This window comes from Drosophila nasuta, chromosome X, assembly GCF_023558535.2.
Source record: "Drosophila nasuta strain 15112-1781.00 chromosome X, ASM2355853v1, whole genome shotgun sequence".
In the NCBI taxonomy this organism is placed as follows: Eukaryota; Metazoa; Arthropoda; class Insecta; order Diptera; family Drosophilidae; genus Drosophila; species Drosophila nasuta.
Window position 1 is genome coordinate 8,219,289 of NC_083459.1, and position 20,358 is coordinate 8,239,646.

Consider the following 20,358-nt stretch of genomic DNA (forward strand, 5'->3'; position numbering starts at 1 on the left):
TCGATACTACTGTGTTACGATACTTTCTGTTATTTTGTACATTTTTTACTTGTTTCGGTTGAAAAGCTTATTTTACATTTTAGTGTTAACTACATAATTAATAGTTTGTTTTAGTAGTCAATTTACACACATGTGCAACTGCAGCAAATTAGTTTAATTAGCAGTTTGAATAGTGCGCCTAGCATTTGAATTTATCGATGCTGCTACCAACAGCTGTTGTTCAACAAATTTACAGAGACTCTCACCAGATGGCGCCAATGACACACGCTGTTAAGCTTGCGCAAATAACAAATGGCGCGTAATAACAACACAGCACTTCATCGAAGATGAGCAAATATAAATCAATTGTTTGTGCAGGAAAAAAAATAACACAAATGAAAATGAGGAACAGTAATCGCGAAACCGGTCACGGTTCGGTGTACCTTTGCCCGAGAGCACGTGCTGTCGTCATTGAGAATTCCCCCTGCCAAAATGGAAAAGATACCGCGACTGTTTGAGATGTCAATTAAAAAAAGTCCAAACGCTATACAACAAGATCTTTGAAGTTGCCTGGCTGGTTTCGATTGTTGTGTATTTGTGTTTTTTTTTTGGTGTATTTTATGAGAGGCGCAAGCGCATGCCAACTTCAGTGGCAGCCACACAAAATCGCAGATCGCATTTAGAAGTCGAGCTTGCAACTAAGCGGGACGTCGAGAAAGCCCAACAAAAAAAGAAAGGAAAATAAAAAGTGGGAAAGAAAACGCACGAAATGATAAATGCAATACTGTTGTCGTACTTGTTGTTGTTGCTGGGCACACAAGCAAAAGCTGCAGGTAAATAAAATAATAACAATGCAAATTTCACTTTTGTTCCCCGTATTTCAATGAATCAAATTTCCCTCTTCCCCTATATTTTTGTTGTTAAAGTCGCTAATGCAGCAATTAAACCACTGTCGCAGCGTGGAATCATTTTCCCCAAGGAATCCTTCGATGATTGCTTCACAGATGACCATCAACGGGTGCCGGGCAGTTGCAAATTGCTCGAGGATTGTCCCGCCGCCTTGCGACGCTGGAACGAGCAAAGTGTGCTGCCCAAGACATGCTACTTTGTGAAGTACGATCAGTTTGTATGCTGCGATCTGCATGACAACAACAGCACCACGCCTACTACGCCTACCATACAACCGGAGCCACAGCTGCGATCAAGTGAACAAGGTGCTTAGTGGATTCGTTGTACTTTATATTCTACTTTTTGCTGAAATTTCCCATTTTTTGTTTACAGCTTGCGAGGATTCAAAAATCTTTGGCATTTCCATTGTCGGCGGCAGGCCAGCTAAATACGGCGAGTTCCCGTACATGGCCGCCTTGGGCTGGCAGGCGAACTTCGATGGCAGCATCCTCTATCGCTGTGGCGGCACACTTATTGCACCCACTTTTGTGCTAACGGCGGCGCACTGCATCAACTTTGGCGGACAGTTGCCGGCGACGGTGCGTCTGGGTGGCGAGAATCTCACCGAGGGCATGGGCGAGAATCATGCCATACGACGCGTTTTCACCCATCCCGACTACACGGATACCGGCGCCTACAATGATATTGCGCTGCTCGAACTAGACGCCACACAACCCTCGTCACGGACCATTGTGTGTCTGTGGCAGAGTCCAGAGTTGCCGATGGATGAACTCACTGCCATTGGCTATGGTCAGATCCAATTTGCGGGACTGTCGTCAAAGCAGCTGCTCAAGGTGTCGCTGCAGCATGTGACACAACAACAATGTCAGCCGCATTATCAGCTGGAGGATTTGCCGCAAGGCTTGGCACTCAGTCAAATGTGTGCCGGTGATCTCAGAGGAGTGGGCGACACCTGCCAGGGAGACTCGGGTGGACCCCTGCTCATGCGCAGCAAGAATCAATGGTTCGTGGTGGGAATCACATCATTGGGTCAAGGCTGTGCCAGCGGACCGCCGAGCATTTATACGCGCGTCTCCAGCTATTTGGATTGGATCGAGAGCATTGTATGGCCCAAAGCTGAGGTGGGTCCCCAGCAGCCGACATTCGATTTGCGCATGAATGACTGATGCGTGAATTCCCCTCCGCATGGGAATTTCAGCGAATTAGAAAGCTTAGTCATAATATATTCTATTCGTCATAAGCTCACATTCATCTCTTGTCTTGTCTCGACTGCCTTAGCAAGTACGTAAACATATAATTTGACTTTTATTGACGAATTTATGAGCACTGCAAATACATTTTAAAATGTTAATGTTGTCTAATAAAATGTTGATTTGAATTTAACGCACGTTTCTTTTGGCAATGACACGCTAAATTTTGGTGCCTACTTTTAGGTGCTCGAAATATGTTTGTCTATTGAAATGCGGTAGACTATCCAATTGGCATAAATTTCAATTGCCTACTTTTAGGTGCGCCCTAAAATACAAGAATTATCGATTGTTGTGCATTTAGGAGGCGCCAGTTTTAAATTGCCAATAATGAGAAAGTTGATAACTAATTCTCATTGCTATTACTCACTACTAATTTGAAATATTTTTCAATTTCTTGGAGTTTATGTTGTTTAACATATCTGCTTATGCAGTTGGTCTTGCACACAAACAGCTGTTGATTGCAATTTAAAGATTGCAAGAATTCCTATTGCATGCCATTGTGCATAAAAACCAAAGTCAGTCTGCTTACTAAGTTAGAGTCCATCGAAATGCATCCCCAGAACGAACAGTTTGCTATATTGCTGCGGCTGCTGCTGCTCGGCTGTTGCCTGATTCCTTCAGCACTTGGCTATCTGCCGGATGTCAACATATTCACCAACTATCGTACAGAGGTCTACAATGGTGAGTTGTGCTCTAAGATTGTCTTGGTATAGATGATAGTTATCGGATTGCAGGTATTCCGTCGGACATCGATACGACCCCGTTTATACGCATTGGCGACAACTATTACTACATTGAGCCGATGAACAAGGTGAACTGGTTCCAGGCGGCGGGCGCTTGTCGCATGATGAATGCCCACTTGGCCTCAATTGAGGACAAGCCGGAGATGGAGGCACTGGTCAAGTACATCAAAACGAAGGGCTTCAAGAATAACGATTACTTTTGGATATCGGGCAACGATCTCGGCACCGAGGGCGCCTTCTACTGGCTATCCACGGGTCGACCGATGACCTATGCCCCCTGGAACGGACCCAAGCAGATGCCCGACAATTACGGTGGCAACGAGAACTGTGTCCACATGTTTGGCACTCGGGAGCTGATCAACGATGCCAACTGCAAGATACTGATGCAGTACATTTGTGAAGCCAGTGATCCCAAGACCTTCAAGTTCACCTACATCAAGTGGTAGAAAATAGGGAGTACATCGATATATTTTGTTTTTTTTTTGCGTGCGTGGGAGACACGGCATTTATTGGGAGCTGTTGCCTCGGTTTGCATTTGCAGCGCATCTTCGGCAACAGCTTTTCATCATCTTCGTCATTCATCAAATATCAATATCATTATAGTTATCGTTATCATTATCGTTATTGACCGGCTTACGCATCGAATTTGCTAAGTATACATTATACATCAGTTGATTTACGATTTACTTTACGTTACGTTTACGTTATGCATATAGTACATACATTATATATTTAAATATATATATAACTATATAGGTTTCGACATACATATACATAAATAAATATATATATATATATCATATCTCATATGCATTATGTTCGCGTTAGATCGGTTTCTAAACAACAACAATCGCTTTAGCCGATATAAATACACCGATATACATATTAAAAAAAAAAGCAAAAAAAAAAAATTGGTTATCAAATGAAAACAAAAAAACATATTTGAATTAGTTACACGTTACAAGTTACAGCTTACTTGGCTAGGCAAACAGTGATCGGATATTGAAAAAGTTACGACATAACCTCAACATTAATATTAAATATTAATCATCAACTATCGTCTGCGTGTTTCTCTGTGTGTGTGAGTGCTATTAACGTACACATACACAGGCATATACTATATGTATATTTAAATATGTTTAGTAAATTGTTTGCATCGTGTGTTTTCGTCAAAGTCTTAATGCTTAAACCTAACCTAACTTTTTACCGCGCACGCACACACACATGTAGATGTATGTGTAATGTACTATGTCTGTATGCGTATTTATTATAATTAGTTCATATTTATTAACTACATTTATATATATAAATATTCAACAGAGTGCATAAATTTAATAATTCTTATTTGTTACTCGTTCTCTCTCTTCACTTTCGACTTTCTTTCTCACCATTCGCCGTCTGCAGCTGTGTTCAGTAAATGTGTGTGTCTGTGTGTGTTATGTATGTGTGCGTGCGACTCTCTCTATAGGTGTGTTGGTGTTGGTGTGTGTGTGTAAGGTGGGCTTCAAAGCAGCTGTGAAAGTCAAAAGCTTTCAGCTGCTATCGAAAGACTATCAAGAAATGATTGTGCTGGAGCGCTAAAAGGATTCCAAAGGAACGTGGAGCGTGGGCGATACGCAAGTGTTGTGGAAGTGGGGCGGGGAAGTGGGGCATGCACACAATTCGTTTCTCTTATACTTAATACAATCCTTAAGTTTTGTTTTTTACTTTGTTGTTTTGGTTTCTTGTCACTTAAATTGGAAAGAAGAACAGCCTAAATGTTATACATGTACAAAGTCTAAATGTTGTAGTTCTTTTTTCTTTTGTTTTTGTTTTAAAAACCTCTCTCAAAATGGCAGTACGTTTAAGTTAAAGTGTAGAGAATGATGGGGTGGAACAAGAAGGGGGTAGTATTTGTGGATAGGGGAGGCCATAAGACGAAAATAAATATATATTTATATAGATGTTTGTCTATAACTACGTATAGATGTATGCGTGTATGTACACTAATAAATGGCAGGAATTGCATATATACACAAATATATATATACATATATATATGTATATATGTACGTGATAATGAATAATTTTACACCGTTTTTGTTTTTGGTTTGTCGGTTCTGTTTTTTTTAGTTTCTCGTTTCTTTTTTTTTTTTTTTTTTGTTTGCTTTTTAAACACATTATCGTCTTGAGGGGGAGACGACGACAATGTGTTTGTACAATCGATTTTTTTGTTGCTATTTTCTGTCGGTTTTTAGGTGCACATTGTTTTTAAATATAATCGTAATAATAATATGTATAATCATAATAATAGTAATGGTAAATGGTAATCATAATAGTAATAGTACAGAAGTAGTATTGGGATATTTCAATGAGGATAGAATAATTAAAACAGTTTTGTGGCCCGAATAAAAGAAGCAGCTTATCGTTAAACATTAAGAGCTAGGCTTATCCATGGGAATATATATAAATATATATATATATGTATATTTTAATATTAATAATAATGCTCTAAACTTTGATCAATTAAAAAACAAAATTGTGTGTGTGAGTGTAAAATGTGTGTAAACTATTTTCTCCTATACAATTATTTTCGTTTTCGAGAATTTCGGGGGATTTCCTTTCCGACTCTTTTCAAACTGTGTTTTGATGCTTCTTTTTTTTGCCGCGCAATTCCACTTAATAATATTAGCGTGAGAATTGCGCACGCAATTTAGCTCAATTTTTACAACTATTAGTTTTTTTTGTTGTTAATATATATATATGCATTTATATATAATTGTATGTATCTGTGTGTTGTACTTAAACTATAAGCAGCAGACTAAATCGTTTATAATAATAGTTAATAGAATTCCATTGTTTAAACATCTAGAAAAAAAACGAAAAAAAAAACTATTTGCAATCTTACAATCTTAGAATTATACAATTTTCTTTACAAACTCTTTGTTATGTGTTTGTGTTAATGTGTGTGTTTTTTCACTTGTGGTTTGCCCTAATTAAATATTGTATATTATATTAATATAACTATTTCATATACTTAACTTCGTACTTCACATTTCGCTCACATTATAACTTAACTGACTACAATGTATTTTCTTATTTGTATATATATATTTTTTTTTTGTTTTTCAGATTTTTAATAGTATTTAGATGTAGTTTTTATCTCTGCTGTGATTCTGTTTTAGTTTTATTTCATATTCATTTTAGAAACAAAATGAAATAGACCAACTATTAGCAATTGTAGGGAAAAGTGTACGAATTATTACTATATTTATATATCTTAATGCTTATGGATGTGGGCGCAAGCGAGACAGCAACAACTTGCTCCTGTTAATGGGCACTACTTTCGTTAGTAAAGGAGAGAAAGAGTAGAGTGAGACAGAAAGTGCCATCGTTTTCATGTTATCGTCAAGCTAATATTTTACATTGTATATACAATCGAGCGTAAATATATTACAAAATTTTAATAAACTGCAATTTACTAATTAAAATCATATTTATAAAGAAAAAAATGAACAATTTAAATATGATATTATAACTCTCTAGCGGTTTTTCTTGGCGTGTCATTGCAATTTAAAATGGGTATCTAAACGTGTGTTGATATAGTTATTACGATTGGTGGGAGCTAATGCAGCAAATTGGGAAAGGGGAATTCTTGTTTCATATTCACGTAATTCTTCTGATGTTGCATTCCACAAATCAATAATGGCGCAATCGTTTGAAATAGGAATACAAGCGATTCCAGGAATCGAGTTATCATCATATTTGATTACCTTCTCGCTAAACGCAAATGTTTCACAAGATATTCCAAGTTCCTAACGTGCATTCTCTGTGTATATAACTTGAGTAATCGTATACGTGTAATATTCTTGATTCATATAAAAAGGAGGAGTATAAATAAATAAAATTGAAACACGACTCTTGCTATCTCCTATTATTGCTTACTTTTGTCATCTCTTCTTGTTCACTAGCTAGCTAGCTATCTCTTGGTCTTCTTCTCTTTCACTCCCAATCAACCTTTCGGTCTGGCTTTCTGTGCGAATCTCGCTTGCAATCAAATCGAAACAAATCGCTCATCAATCAACAATCATTACGCCTCTGGTACTGCATGAGATTGTACTCTTCAGCGATCGTCAGACGCGACCAATTGCCCGGCAGCCGAGTCGGTGGACTCTCCGCCCGAGCCGGAACGCGATGAACGGGATGATGATGAGCTTGAGCTGCCAACTGAGGATTCAGACGATATGGAAATGATTGATATTGAAGAGGGTGAACTAACCAGTGTCTCGCGCATTGACGGCAATCGGCTATGGCTATGGCTATGACTATGACTGTGGCTATGACTGTGACTACCGTGACTACTGTTGTTGTGGCTACTATGGCTGTTGCTACTCGATGTTGCCGATGATGCCGCCGTTGCAGCTGCTGCTGCTGTGCACGTTGTGGATGACACTGTGGGCGAACCTACCGCTTTCGATGACGTTGATGAGGCTGATGAGCTTGATTGCTGTTGATAATGTCGACGCTGTTGCTGCTGCTGCTGATGGTGATGCATTTGCTGCTGCTGATGGTGATGATGTTGCTGCTGCTGCTGCTGTTGTTGCTGATGGTGATGATGATGATGGTGATAGCTTCCGCCACTGTTGTTGCTGTTGCCAGCATTGTTGTTACTACTATTGCTGCTCGACAGCCGCAAATGCTGTGGTCGCTGTTGTTGCTGCGGCTGTTGCTGATGATGGCCATTGTAGTTGGTCTGCTGTTGCTGCTGCTGCTGTGGATTGGACATGGACTTGTTCAATTGCTGTTGCTGCTGTTGCATTGGCGGTGGCACATAGAACTGCTGGCGATAATAGGAATTGGTGTGACTTCGCTGTTGACCTCCTCCCTGCTGCTGCTGTTGTTGTTGCTGCTGCTGCTGGTGATGATGCTGGCCATAGGTTCTGCTGCTGCTGCTTGAGTTGCTGCTGCTGCTGACGTGGTAGGCCGTGGGTGTGGTGGCTGCTGCTGCTGTTGTTGCCGTCGTCGGTGCCGCTGTCGCCTCGTTGTCCACTGCATCCGCGGAAGGAAGTTCACCAAGTTGTTGTTGCTGCTGGTGGTGGTGGTGGTGATCCATGTCTGGCTGTTGTAGTAGTTGTGAAGAAGATATACATGTATGTTGGCTTGGCTGGGCCTGCTGTGGCTTGGCTGGTGGCATGCTGGCCGCATTTGCTGCTGCTGCAACGTGGTTGCTCTTACTGTGGTTGTTGTTGCTGCTTTTACGCAACTGTTGCGTTGCATTTGTTGCTTGTGGAGCAATTGCGGCCAGCATGGCACAGCCGGCGGCCAGCTGCTGCGGCTGCTGCATCTGCATCTGCATCTGCTGCTGCAGCTGCATGAGGCCGGCAGCCATTCATCATGTATCTATGCGTGTGGGTGTGTGCATTACCGACGAGCCCGTGGACGAGCTGTTGCTGCTTCCATTGCCGCCGCCCCCAACACTGTTGTTGTTGTTGCTGCTGCTGCTACTGCTACTGCTGATGTTGCTGCTGCTGTTGGCCACCACAATGGGCATGGGCACAATGGCTGTTGTGTTCACATTCTCCAGTCCATTTGGGGGCGACGATGTGATGTCAATGACCTCGACAATCTGTTGATTGCCCCCCGATGTCGTCGTCGTCGTCTCACGATCGGCATCGCAACAATCTTTGCTGTCCTCGGAATCATCGCCCGATGAGGTGCTGCCCCGCCGATGACGCAATGCGCTCAGATTCAAATTGCCAATGGCCAGCTGCGATTGAGCCTGCGGCTGTAGCTGCTGCTGCAGCGGCTGTTGATGCTGCTGCTGGTGTTGGTGTTGTGCAGCAACCACTGCCGCCGCCGCCGCTTGTTGTGCCGCCGCTTGTGCTGCCGCTGCAGCTGCAGCCGTATGATATGGCTGGGCGATGGCGTGCGGCTGCAGCACCGCATGCGGATGATATATCTGATGCACAACGGCACCGGAGGGCATGATCACATATTTGGCGCCGCCATTTGTGTAGGCAGCTGCGGCGGCGGCGGCGGGCAGCGGTGCTGCATCCACGACAGCCAGATGCTCAAAGTTCTCGCGTATCCATTCGCGATAGTCGATGACGTCATCGGTGATGTGTATTATCCGACCTATAATCATCATCAGATATAATAAACAACGTCACACCAGCACATATGTATGTACAACAACACAAAACAAAAACAAAAACCATATAGCAAACCAAAACCAAAACCAAATTAATATCAATATTTCAGTTATTTCATTTGCCATAAATAGGCTTTCTTCCCAGAATAGACACAATACGATGCAGTCTCGACTTTCCTGCCAATATTTACACACTCTCATCTATTTATACACTTGTGCTCTATATATAAACACAACTACTATGTAGCGCTCTGTATATAAATGTATTTTTAAACGTTTTCGAGAACGCAGCACGAGACGAGCGAGTCTGCTCGACTGCTTCTAAACTAATCTCTGTTTCGTATTACATAGAAATCAGGAAGCGGAAATAATGATTGTTTGTTTTGACTATACTTGGCACAACATGATCTATACTAAACTGCTTATTTTGTTCTAAATATCCACAATAATTATGATACTGTAGGTTTTCTTTCACTTGAAGCACTTCTTTTATTATTCGGACGTTGACTAACGACAGTAGCAGCAAGTGGTTTAGCTACTCTAAGTATGGCTTTGTTGACGCGCGGACAAAACATAATACATTTTTGAAACAGCTTGCAGTAATCGGAAACCGCATACAATTAATAAGAAGCTGAACAAGCTGAAATAAATACTATAATAAAAGAAAAATACTGGTATATATGTATATATAAATAAAAGCAACTATTTACGAAATTAGTAATGCAATACTAACGTTTGTTTAGTAAGTAAATTCATATTTTCTCTCTTTGACTGTTCTTTAACATTTGCTAAACTTTCTGCATCGATTGACTAAGACTATCCAAACAAGCAACGTTATTATTATGAACTCACTAAGAAACTGCATCGTTCTGTCGTAGAATATTTGCCCGCACACACTCACCTAATATGGAATGGGTACTCGGATCGGTGTCCCAAAGATTGAGCGGATTGACGGCCCGGGTAAGGTCACGATAGGCGCATTGGAAGGCCTGCTTGACATGGAGGGCACCGTAACTGCTGCGTCCGATGTCATTGCCAGGCGTTAGGGGATCCTCGATGCATAGCAGCGATGGCCTATGGCCATCGACCATGTCACGTTGCAGATCATCTTTGGCCATGTAACGGCCGCCATTCTTAATGGAGATGCCAATTCGAATGTAATTAAATCGCCGGCCATACAGCTCAAAGAATTCAAGCAGCAGCACGCCCAAATTCGTTTTGTCGTGGAAGATGCCGCGCGGATGCAATTGCAGGAAACTGATGCACATGAGGATCAGTGAGTACGACGAGATGCCGCCGGTGAACACCTCGTTGAGATCACGTAGCAGCAGAAACTGCTTGAGCACCAACACCAGTTTGCCCAGCACCGGATAATCGCGTTTGAATTTCTTAATCAGCTCCGCGGACTGTACGCCCGATTGCATATTGAACGATATGTCGACCTTCACCTGTGTCTCGCGATCCGTTAGCTTGATGATCGGCACCGATGCCTTATCCAGCACACGCACCGTGCACGCCTCGGCAATGCCGCGCGATACAAGCTCGAATTCCAGTGTGCGCAACGGCAGCTTTTCCCACAGGCCTAGAGAAGCAACAAGAGAGAAGTTTAGTAAATGTGTTTTACAATACAATTTCAAACGAATCTCCGATTGATTTCAGCATTAATTGTTAGTTTGTGTTTTCTGCAACTACACTTGTTCACTTGATTTAAGGAGATCTTAACAAAACCTAATAACATTTCAATCGACTTCTATAAAGTAATACAATATCAATTTCATTCTATTATTGCAGAAACTTTCCAATTTATCTAGAACTCTCCTAACTAAACTATAAAAGTGAATTACCTCAATCAACTTGACTTCTAACTATGGTTAATTCTATAATTTAAACAACTACTGCTGAAATCAATTGGGAGATTTGCTTGCGTATTTTTTACCTAGCACAACGAGATCAATGTCTGAGGTGGGCAGAAAGAGGCCGGTGCGAAAGGAGCCAAATATCTCGACAACAGCCTGGGGCCAGATGGAATGGACAACGGTCTCGATGCGTTTGACCACCTCATTGCGTATGGCATGCTCGCAGGCCGTGGGCAGCACATACTGATAGAAATGCTCGATCTCCTCGTGCAGTCCAATGATGCCCTCGCCGTAGATGAAGTCGCGCTTTCGCCACGGACAACCGCCGTATTTGGCAATCATTTCGGCGTGCTTATTCAAATTGAGTGTGCTCGATTTGTTGTCAACCACACGTTTCCTGCGTGATGGATTGTAATAGGTGTTGGCTCGCTCATGCAGCGGCATTTTGGACGCGGGATTCACTACGAAATTGTTGAAGGCGCCGCTGCCGACGCCGCTGTTGCTGTTGCCGGTGGTCGTGTTGTTGCTGTTGTTATTGCTACTACTGTTGCTGCTGCTGCTGCTACTGTTGTTGCTATCGCTACCTGGCGGCGTCGTTGTGCTGTTTGCAGCAGCTGTTGCTGCTGCTCCTGCTGCTGTATTTGATGATGTCGTCACTGCGGTAGTTGCTGTTGCAGCGGCAACTGTTGCTGTTACCGATGTCGTTGTTCCGTTGCCTGTTGTGCTGCTTGTTGCTGTATTGTTGACGTTGCTGTTGCCGCCGCTGCTGGTGTTGCTGCTGCTGCTCACTGGCGAGGAGGAGTTATTGTCGTTGTTCGATGTGGAATCGATAGATGTGTTGCTTGAGCTCTTGCCTCCGTTAGTGTTGTTGGTATTGTTGCCGTGACGCGATGCCGCTGTACCGTTAAACTGCTGAAGAAGAATTTGTAATGAGTCGGGATCACGCAGGCTGATTGTAGGACCGTTGCTTAGCAGCCTAGTATTTGTATTGCTTGTGCCCACCACCTGTTGACCACCAGCGTTGCTATTGCTGTTGTTGCTGCTGCCGTTGTTGTTGCTGCCGTTGTTGTTATTGTTGTTATTCTGTTGTAGCTGCTGCTCGAGAAGTGCACCCATTTCCTGGGCATTCGTCTCCCAAATCTTTAACCATGTGCGCAACGCTGGTCCCTCCTGTTCCTCCTGAAACCAGCCAACACAGGGATCCATTCAAATGGGCGATTTGTTTATGTGCTGCTCACAGCGAAAACGCCTCTCCCTCTCTCCTGGTCACCTGGTCACACTGACTCTCCGCTTCTCACTGTCCCTCTCCCCTGTGTCTTGCTTTCTTTTTCTCTCTTTTAGAGGACTTTTTTCAACTTGTTGTTTATAGAGATATATTTTGTGTTGATCAATGCGATGACGCCGGCTTTTCCTGCTGAGCTGCGATGTTTTCAACGAGAGACTCTTTGACTAACTGCTAGCTAATGCAATTTGTTTGTGGCTAATTCCAGCTCCAGCTGCAGGTGTTGCTCGGTCGCAGCATCAGCGGGGATTGCAATGCGCTGCGTGTTGTTGCTGCTGTGCTGCTGTGTGTTGCCTGTGGGGCAGCTAAGCAAAGCGTGTCCGTCTAATTTCTATTGATGTTTCTCACAAATATACTCACTTTTTCTTTTCTTGTTTTCTTTCCGTTTTATTTTGTATATTTCAGTTGTTTTCTTGTCGGCAGCTCAGTACGCGCGCGACAATAATAAAATGCTTGACAAGGCCGTCGTATATGGTTTCAATCGGCTGCAACTGTAATGGGAATTTAGATGGAAACATACAGACACACACATTATTAAACAGTACTATTGCAGCAGCCGTAGCGAAAGCTTGTTTTGAGCTTTTGCCAACTCTAGCTTTAAGCTCTCTGCACATTTGCTAGCAGTGCAGCGTTGCCACCTGTGTGATACAAAACTGCAATGACAACTTACACTCTCTTCCTTTCTCTCTTGCTGCGCATTTACGAAAACAAAATGTAAAACAAAAAAGAAGAAACCCAAAGAGAGATCGACCATATATGACTGTATAAGATCGTGTCGTGACGTCAGGAATGCGGGATCTCATTGTACCATGTCAAATACAAGCATAAATAAATATGTTTGTGTGTGTATTTGCAGCTCTAACGATCGCATGTGTTATCAAAAGTGCAGTTTACTAAATGGAAAGCGCCAACAATGGCATTACAAATTATGCGCTATTTTTCTACAAATAGAAAATCGCCGCCGGCGTCCAACAAATGCAGTCGGCGCCAAATGCAGCTGAAGCGTAAAGACTGCAAGAGAGGGAGAGCAACACAACGCCGGCGGCGGCGCCGCCTTTAGCAGCAACTGCAAAATACTCAATTTAATTTTCTTCGCTGTATTTTTTTTGTGGGTTTTTTCGTGCTTAGCAATAGCCGAAATAATCAAGAAGCAGAGCCAAATGGGCCAAAGAAGACAATAAAATACATATAGACGACGACGGCACAGCAATGTATGCATGTGTCTCTCTCTGTATGTGTAAATATGTTTTCGTTATCGCATTGGCAAAGTAAAACAGCAGCAGTGCTCACGAGACTACCGCAAATCACATCGTGGTACTGCATGTGTGTGAGTATGTATATGTGAGCTAGTTGCGTGTGTGCGCGCAAGGGCGTACAGGTGGCTTGTGGCGTGGGTGCCGGCGGCAAGAGTGCGAGCGAGAGACATATAGAAAGAGAGAGAAAAAGAGCGCGGGCAATGCAAATATAGCGCGCACATGTAGACGGAGAATAGGCAAAAAGTAGAAAAGCATTCGAGTACTCGAGCACTGTCGATTATGCAAAAACCTCTTATTGTGCGTTAGTTTCGTTAAACAATTAACCAATTGCACGCACGCACACACTTATACAGTTGCAATCGAAAAATTAGAATTGGAATTATATCAAATTTACGCGACACTGTTTTTTTTATATTTACCAACAGAATTTTGGCTACAGCATCAACAGCAGTATTGCACATACACAAATGCATATAAACACACACACTCTGACATATGCACATGCACAGAATTTGGCAAATTAACACTTTCAGCTTCGGAGAGATGGAGACACACAGAGAGAGAACACGATACACATATCACACGACACACACACGCACCTACACATCCCCATGCATGTGTGTGTGTATGTAAATGGAAAAACACGACAGTCTATGCTTAGGCGACTGTTGCTGCACAACACAAATTTGTATGTACAATATTTGTACATATATTATACAATATATTCGCTTACGATTTGTTTAAATCGTTGTACTCGCTCACTCTGTCTCGCTCCCACTCGCCCTGCACTTTTGTAGTAGCAGCTACTGACTTTGCTCCACTTTAGCACTTTTTAGTGTTGCCGCATACAGGGATGTGTCTATCGACAACAGCATCGAAACTATATCGATAAGCAAAAAAAGAAAAACAATCGACACTAAAAATTTAAAAATTGGGGTCGTTTCGGAAATCATTCGATTAGCAGTATTAAATTATATATTGTTACATTATCGAATATAATGTAGTTATTTTAAATTGATATAAGCAAAAAATGCAAACAAATTATTAGCCCCGACGATTTAGAAAACATATTCCTCCAATGGTTGATTTCGCTTGCTGAGAGCACCAGCAGCTGATATATAGGTCGGCGTTGCCACCTAATCTAAAATCGTTTTACAGCACTGCGCAACGCGACAACAACGGAAGAAACGAGCATGTAAACAATGAATTTATGCAACTGCCCTCAGCAATTTGTGAGCCGAGATGAAAATTTTGAATTATAACTGCAATTTCAATTCGCAACTACAGTTAATTAATTTCGCGATAACCCACAGCGGAAAATTTGTGTAGATTACTCAAAAGATTCTATTGTCGACATATTCGTATTTGACAATTTTTTTTATGCATTTGATAGTACTACAAATTGCCCCCACATATCAAGAGCCACCCACTTTGCCCCCGCCCAAAAATACAACTACCAATACAGACACGCAGAACGTAATTCACACATACATACACACACATTAGAGCAGAACGCAATCGACGTCACAAACACATGCATATGAGAAAAAAATCTGATTTAGCTGTTTTTCTGCGCTGCCTCTGATTTATATCTCGCGTAATTCCGTTGGAATTTTTCACACACATTTTTTTTCTTTACCTTGACTAGTTTTGTTCTCGTTGCGTTTGCGTTCAATTTCAAGTTTAGCACAATAGACGCACAAATATACATACGCATACACATCTACACATGCACACATGTGCTTCTCTCTATAACGAAGATTCAATGCGATTATCAGTTTTTTTCATTTTCTGTTTTCTATTTTTCGCTTCCCGTTGCGTCGCTTTACAAAAAAAATTGAAAATAATGAAAACCCGCCGAAAAACGCATTTGACATGTATGGCAAGAACTGTTGTTGCGCTTGCAACAACGACTATATTTTGTGGCAGTCCTTATAAGCACAATTTAGAGTGGTCTCGTCTCGTTCACTTTCATTGCTTGGGAATCGTCCGCTTGTCTGGTTGCTATGCCTTTTTATGCACATACACATACACGCACACACACACCCATGCAGGCAGGCAGTCAGCCAGCCAGCCTACTACATGCGTACACATACACACGCACACACACAGCCACTCACACGCACTCAACTCACAAATTAGTTCTTTCGAGAAATGTATTCGTTTTTTCTTTTAATTTACCGTGTGCAAGTACAAATTGTTGAATTTGTTTTGACAGTTGTTGGCTCACACAATCAATACGCTACTTTTCCAGCGTCTTAAGGTTTCGATTTACTTGCGTTTTTTAAATAAAAAAAAAACGCTAGCAAAAATTGCAATACGAACACGCGACGGCTACGCAGTACTAGAGATCGGCGTGACCGCAACTTTATTTCCCGAAAATACTAGTTGATGATACAAAATGTACCAAGATACACCACCACCCAATTGTTAGCTGGTCACACTTCATGCCGAGCACAGTAGTATTTTTGTTTATGACAAACGCAACGTTTTCGATTGTTTACATATTCTCATTTTAATCTGATTAGACTGTATAAATAAAAAAAATCGTTTTATTAAATGCAATAACGAGTCGCTAGATGGTGGTGAAATTATTTTTACTCAAGGCAGCTAACATATTCTGGAAATATGCTACATTTCATTTTTACAACTGGACATATACTATATTTCATTTTACAACTGGAAATATACTATATTTTATTTTACAAAATTATACAAAATAGTCTCAGCTTTTTAAATAGGGCCTGCTCTTGATTATTTTTTTTAAAAACATAACTAGCATTTGGTATAAATAATTTTATGGCATGCTCTGCTCGCCTGTAGCTGCGCCGCTTTTGGTTATCGATTGCCATACTCATCGATAAGCAGCTGGCGAGTGGCAATTCGAATTAAAAACCGTTAAGCTGGCATACTAAACGTATACTTACTTTTATAGAAGGAAAGAAGGAACTTTTTATTTGTTTTGCATACACACAAAAATTTCATGTTTATTTATTGTTTCGATTTTCTTAAATTATTAGCTGTTGTTGTTGTTCTTTGTAGTGTTTATCAATTATTGGTATACTTATTAGATTTCTGAAGTTCAATGTAAGCACATCTGTTTTATGTGTGTATTTGAATCAGGTTTCAATTTGTTCGGTATTTAGTTTTGTATTTATTGTTGTTGCTGTTTGCTGTGTTTGTATATTCAAAAGTGTCTAGTGTCTTGAAACCAAATAACTTCGTTGGGTGTGTCATTTGCAAATGACAACATAAAAAGTGTCCAGTTGTGCTCTATTTGGTCTTTTCATTTTTTTTTAAAGGGTTGGGCATTTATTGGTGTTTCTTTTAAAGTGGCAACTAAAATTCAGTTAGTTTGTACTTTATGGAAATAATGAGTTTCGTTTATAAGCATTCATTATTATATTTTATTATATTTTATTCTGTTTTCTTTTTTTTGTTCTATGTGTTGGTTTCTTTCAGTTGAAAATACATGAAATACGTACCGCTATTATTCAATGGTTGTTATATTTAGGTCATGTTGAAATTATGCCATATGTTCCTATGAATATGTATGCATGAATATAACTTGGATACATACACATATATGTTACATATATCTCATCATTGTTCTGTTACATTTAGTACATGCAGATATACATACATATACATTCATACAATGCTATGTATATAGTTATTTGTTTGTTAATAGATTTTGTTTTAAACATTTATAAATATGTATTTCGATTTTCTATTCCCTCATCTCGTTTTGTTTTTTATAGTTAAGTTTAACATTTATTAAGAGCTGCACGCTCAACAATTAGAGCTGTTCTTTGACTTTGTTTATAAGTTGTTAGTTTTGTTTTTAGTTAGGATATCAATTAACTTTCTCATGTTTTGCATCTCCATCAGCCGTGTACAACATTTAAAGCTTGACTATTTTTTTCGTTTTTTTTTAGTATCTTGGGGTTTTGTTTTATATATACTTTATTTTTAGAGTTACTTATTGTTTTCTGGAATTTCAAAACCAGCCGCACAGTTACTCTACAATAAAAATTCGCCACTTCTTAGGGCATTATTGACGCAACATTTAACACCTATTTATAGTATGCATTGTTTTGTTTATTAATTTCATGTTGTTTGTCATTTTCCAATTTGCACATGCACACTCGTATCGTAATTAATTAAAGTTAATGTAAAAAAATCTAAAAAAAAAGTTTTATCCCCTTTGTTTTTGAAGGGGGGGTTTCCTCTATAGCACACATACCGATCTCATAATTTTCTTTTAATTTTTCGTTTCGTATTTTTTTCTTTTTTGGCTTGGGCCACAACAATTAATATCTATATATAATGTAGTACTGTTATACTTTGGAAAACACTACTAGGGTTAGTTAGTAGTTAGACGTCCTGGTTGGACAGATTCCAATCTTCTTATTTACTGTGGTTCTTTCTTTTCGTGTTTTTGCAAGGGTTTCTTTTGGCTTTTCTGTGTGGCACATGCATACATTTCTATTTTTATTTCTATTTCAATCGAGTTTGGCCCTAAATTCATGTGAATTTTCAAACGCAACGTCTTTTTTATGTTGCTATGGCTTTTTAAGCCGCAAACGAACGATGATCGTGAAACAGTTATGATTATGATGATTAATAATCAATTGGAAGGTTTCTAAGTTCTGTCTATGGCTGCTGAACAATCTCATTAATTTATATGTGGTTTTTACTTTTTTATTGTTATATTTTCAAGCATTTCACTTTAGTTAGTTATTAAATGATTTATTTTTTTTAATTTTTATTGCTATTTTTATGATAGTTTTTCGGCTACACTTAAATTGTTGCTAGCATTCTATTTAAAACATTATGCACGAGTTTTTATACCCTGGCAGATAAAATTCATAAGAATATTATCTCTTCTTATTTAGGTAATCATATGCTGCTCAAGGGTATTTAATATTCGGCTTGCCGAAAAATATGTAGTTTTCCTTCATGTGAGTTTGTTTTTCTGTGGTAATTGGACATACATAAATGAGATGTGGAATGTGTTTGTGTTTTAAAATTTTAATTATTAATATATACAAAAAAAAGTCGGCTCAGTCAAATATATATGTATGTGGTATATATATATTTATGTGTGTACAATACTATATAGTATGTAATGTATGTATGCAGTAACGCATAATAGTATTATATTATTAATATCGATCTAAACAAATCTATAACACAGAACACATACATACACACATACTTGTACAAATACATAAATTAAATTATTTCCATAACAATTATATATGAGGCATAAACGAAATACACAAGTACGCATACTGTACCTTAATTATTATAATAATTATAATTACAATCATTGTTTGTGACATTTGTTGTTGTTGTGTTGTGGTTGATGTTTCTTGTTTCGAAACATTTTCGTTTTGTGTTTCCCCTACGATTCCAAAACCCATGACAAGCAGCATTTGTGTTGATCCTTGTTTGTTTTTGGTTTCAATATACAATATGTTAATAATCAGTCGCATAAATGAATCACCTTGCTTTTGTTGTTGCGCTATAAACATTCGCTTTGCTGGCCTATAGAACGCACCACCCATCACCTCTCTCTCTCTCTCTCGCACTACCTTTCACACGCACATTCAAAAAATACCACTTAAAAAAAATACCAACAATTAAAAGTAAACAACTTAAAGCCACAGTCACACTTTTGTTTGCATGCATTCCACACATTCACACCGAAATGCACATGATTTGCCATTCACACACTCAATCACACACACGTACATTCTAATGCTGAAGGATGCGCATCTTTTTGGCCAGCGTTGTCTCCGTCTGCTGCAGCTTTCGCTTGCTGCTGTAATTGCACAGCTTATTGGAGACCTTGCTTAGTGTCATTGCCGATGACGTCATGAGATCCAATGCCTGGAGGCTGTTGTCCAGTTCATCGAGTGCGGAGAGCGCCGTTGTTGTGGCGGTTGCCGTGCCAATGATTGATGACGTTTGATTGTGACGATCACCGGGATCGATGTCAATGTCGATGAGCTGATTGGCCAACGGATCCTCGTCATAAGGATCGTAGGGGGGTCTTAATTATTGTTTAAACACAAATAGACCCGTGGGATCCCACTCGTTGTCATCGACGGGTCCAAAGCATTCATCGAAATACCATTCCATTGTCTTGTACACATGACTCAGCGATCTGGTAATCGCATGATCCTCATCCGGATACACTTGATGTCGGAACTTCACCTGCTGATCGACGAGGGCGCGCACCAGCATCAGCGTGTGCTCCTGATGCACCAACGTATCCGCAGTGCCGTGCATCAGCATCAGATTGCGCCCCTTGATGTTGCCCGCCTTCATTGTGAGATCTGCCTCCTGCAGCGCACGCAAATAGTCGCCCTTCAGCGGTATATACCGCTCCGTAAAGAACGAGTCTACAACGAGTGAGAGAAGCGTTAGTTGAAGATCAGGTACCAAGTGTTCTCAAGCTACTCACAGTGATAGCCAAAGCTGACAATTGGATTGATGGCGACGGCGCACTGCAGCACCTGCTGCGAGTCATCGATGAGCATCATTGCGGACGCATAGCCGCCGTAGCCCCAGCCAAAGGCGCAGATGCGCAGCGGATCAATGAACTTGAGATTATCGCGCAAATAACTGTCAGAATCAAAAGAAATTGTTGTAGTATTGTAACATATATTGGACCTTATTGGGAGCATCGCTTACGTGAGCACGCCCAGCTGATCTTCGACCTCAACGGTGCCCAGTTTGCCGTGTACTTGAGTACGCAACAGTTCGCCTTGATAGCCACTGCCACGCCCATCGATCTGAGCCACAATAAAGCTGCGTTGGCTGCACAAATACCAATTCCAATCCACCTGGAAACGCTCCGTCACCAGCTGCGAACCCGGCGAGGCGTCGCTGTATCAATGGAAGTGCATAATTGTATTATAATATTACAGTCGAACTGAAAA

The 20,358-nt window shown here is 40.5% G+C and overlaps 4 protein-coding genes across 14 annotated transcripts in view; 2 read left to right on the plus strand and 2 right to left on the minus strand.

Moving 5' to 3' along the window:
* The first annotated feature begins 261 nt into the window (after window positions 1-261).
* On the plus strand, window positions 262-2,244 carry LOC132797100 (serine protease snake). Its single transcript, XM_060808612.1, has 3 exons — window positions 262-812; window positions 906-1,193; window positions 1,261-2,244. Exons 1-3 carry the CDS (start codon window positions 749-751, stop codon window positions 2,052-2,054), a joined length of 1,146 nt encoding a protein of 381 aa, XP_060664595.1. The 5' UTR covers window positions 262-748; the 3' UTR covers window positions 2,055-2,244.
* Window positions 2,245-2,661: 417 nt separating this feature from the next.
* Window positions 2,662-3,679, plus strand: LOC132797101 (C-type lectin 37Da). Its single transcript, XM_060808613.1, has 2 exons — window positions 2,662-2,819; window positions 2,873-3,679. The coding sequence occupies exons 1-2, from the start codon at window positions 2,687-2,689 to the stop codon at window positions 3,325-3,327; spliced, it is 588 nt and encodes a 195-aa protein (XP_060664596.1). The 5' UTR covers window positions 2,662-2,686; the 3' UTR covers window positions 3,328-3,679.
* Window positions 3,680-5,944: 2,265 nt separating this feature from the next.
* Window positions 5,945-15,750, minus strand: LOC132797097 (non-canonical poly(A) RNA polymerase protein Trf4-1). 9 transcript variants are annotated; one of them, XR_009633623.1, is made up of 7 exons: window positions 15,587-15,749; window positions 12,510-12,640; window positions 10,948-12,454; window positions 9,913-10,593; window positions 8,286-8,995; window positions 6,806-7,979; window positions 5,945-6,728 (listed from the first exon to the last, which is right to left on the minus strand). XR_009633623.1 is itself a non-coding variant. In XM_060808601.1 (7 exons), exons 3-7 carry the CDS (start codon window positions 12,071-12,073, stop codon window positions 6,941-6,943), a joined length of 3,315 nt encoding a protein of 1,104 aa, XP_060664584.1. In that variant the 5' UTR covers window positions 12,074-12,454; window positions 12,510-12,640; window positions 15,587-15,750; the 3' UTR covers window positions 5,945-6,940. The 9 variants fall into 9 exon arrangements, 8 of the variants coding, with proteins under 8 accessions (XP_060664584.1, XP_060664583.1, XP_060664582.1 ...); XM_060808601.1 differs by having other exon boundaries at window positions 5,945-7,087; window positions 7,329-7,979; window positions 15,587-15,750; XM_060808600.1 differs by having other exon boundaries at window positions 5,945-7,979; window positions 10,948-11,776; window positions 11,870-12,454.
* Window positions 15,751-17,111: 1,361 nt separating this feature from the next.
* The window catches only part of LOC132795907 (inactive dipeptidyl peptidase 10), a 167,842-nt gene continuing 164,595 nt past the window's right edge, over window positions 17,112-20,358 (minus strand). For all 3 annotated transcript variants that reach the window (XM_060806855.1, XM_060806854.1, XM_060806853.1), the window contains exons 8-10: window positions 20,111-20,305; window positions 19,881-20,041; window positions 17,112-19,818 (exon numbers count right to left, since the gene is read on the minus strand). In XM_060806855.1, coding sequence (XP_060662838.1) covers window positions 19,472-19,818; window positions 19,881-20,041; window positions 20,111-20,305 — 703 coding nt within the window. In that variant the 3' untranslated portion in view covers window positions 17,112-19,471. The remainder of the gene's footprint in view (window positions 19,819-19,880; window positions 20,042-20,110; window positions 20,306-20,358) is intronic.

Excerpts from the sequence above, each read along its gene's own strand:
- LOC132797100 (XM_060808612.1), top strand. The coding sequence starts at position 749 with ATGATAAATGCAATACTGTTGTCGTACTTGTTGTTGTTGCTGGGCACA. Across the intron at positions 813-905 it reads CACACAAGCAAAAGCTGCAG|TCGCTAATGCAGCAATTAAA; the intron begins GTAAATAAAATA and ends TTGTTGTTAAAG. Across the intron at positions 1,194-1,260 it reads GCTGCGATCAAGTGAACAAG|CTTGCGAGGATTCAAAAATC; the intron begins GTGCTTAGTGGA and ends TTTTGTTTACAG.
- LOC132797101 (XM_060808613.1), top strand. The coding sequence starts at position 2,687 with ATGCATCCCCAGAACGAACAGTTTGCTATATTGCTGCGGCTGCTGCTG. Across the intron at positions 2,820-2,872 it reads TCGTACAGAGGTCTACAATG|GTATTCCGTCGGACATCGAT; the intron begins GTGAGTTGTGCT and ends ATCGGATTGCAG.
- LOC132797097 (XM_060808596.1), bottom strand. The coding sequence starts at position 12,073 with ATGGATCCCTGTGTTGGCTGGTTTCAGGAGGAACAGGAGGGACCAGCG. Across the intron at positions 10,594-10,947 it reads CATTGATCTCGTTGTGCTAG|GCCTGTGGGAAAAGCTGCCG; the intron begins GTAAAAAATACG and ends TTGCTTCTCTAG. Across the intron at positions 7,980-8,285 it reads GCTCGTCCACGGGCTCGTCG|CCAGACATGGATCACCACCA; the intron begins GTAATGCACACA and ends CTACTACAACAG.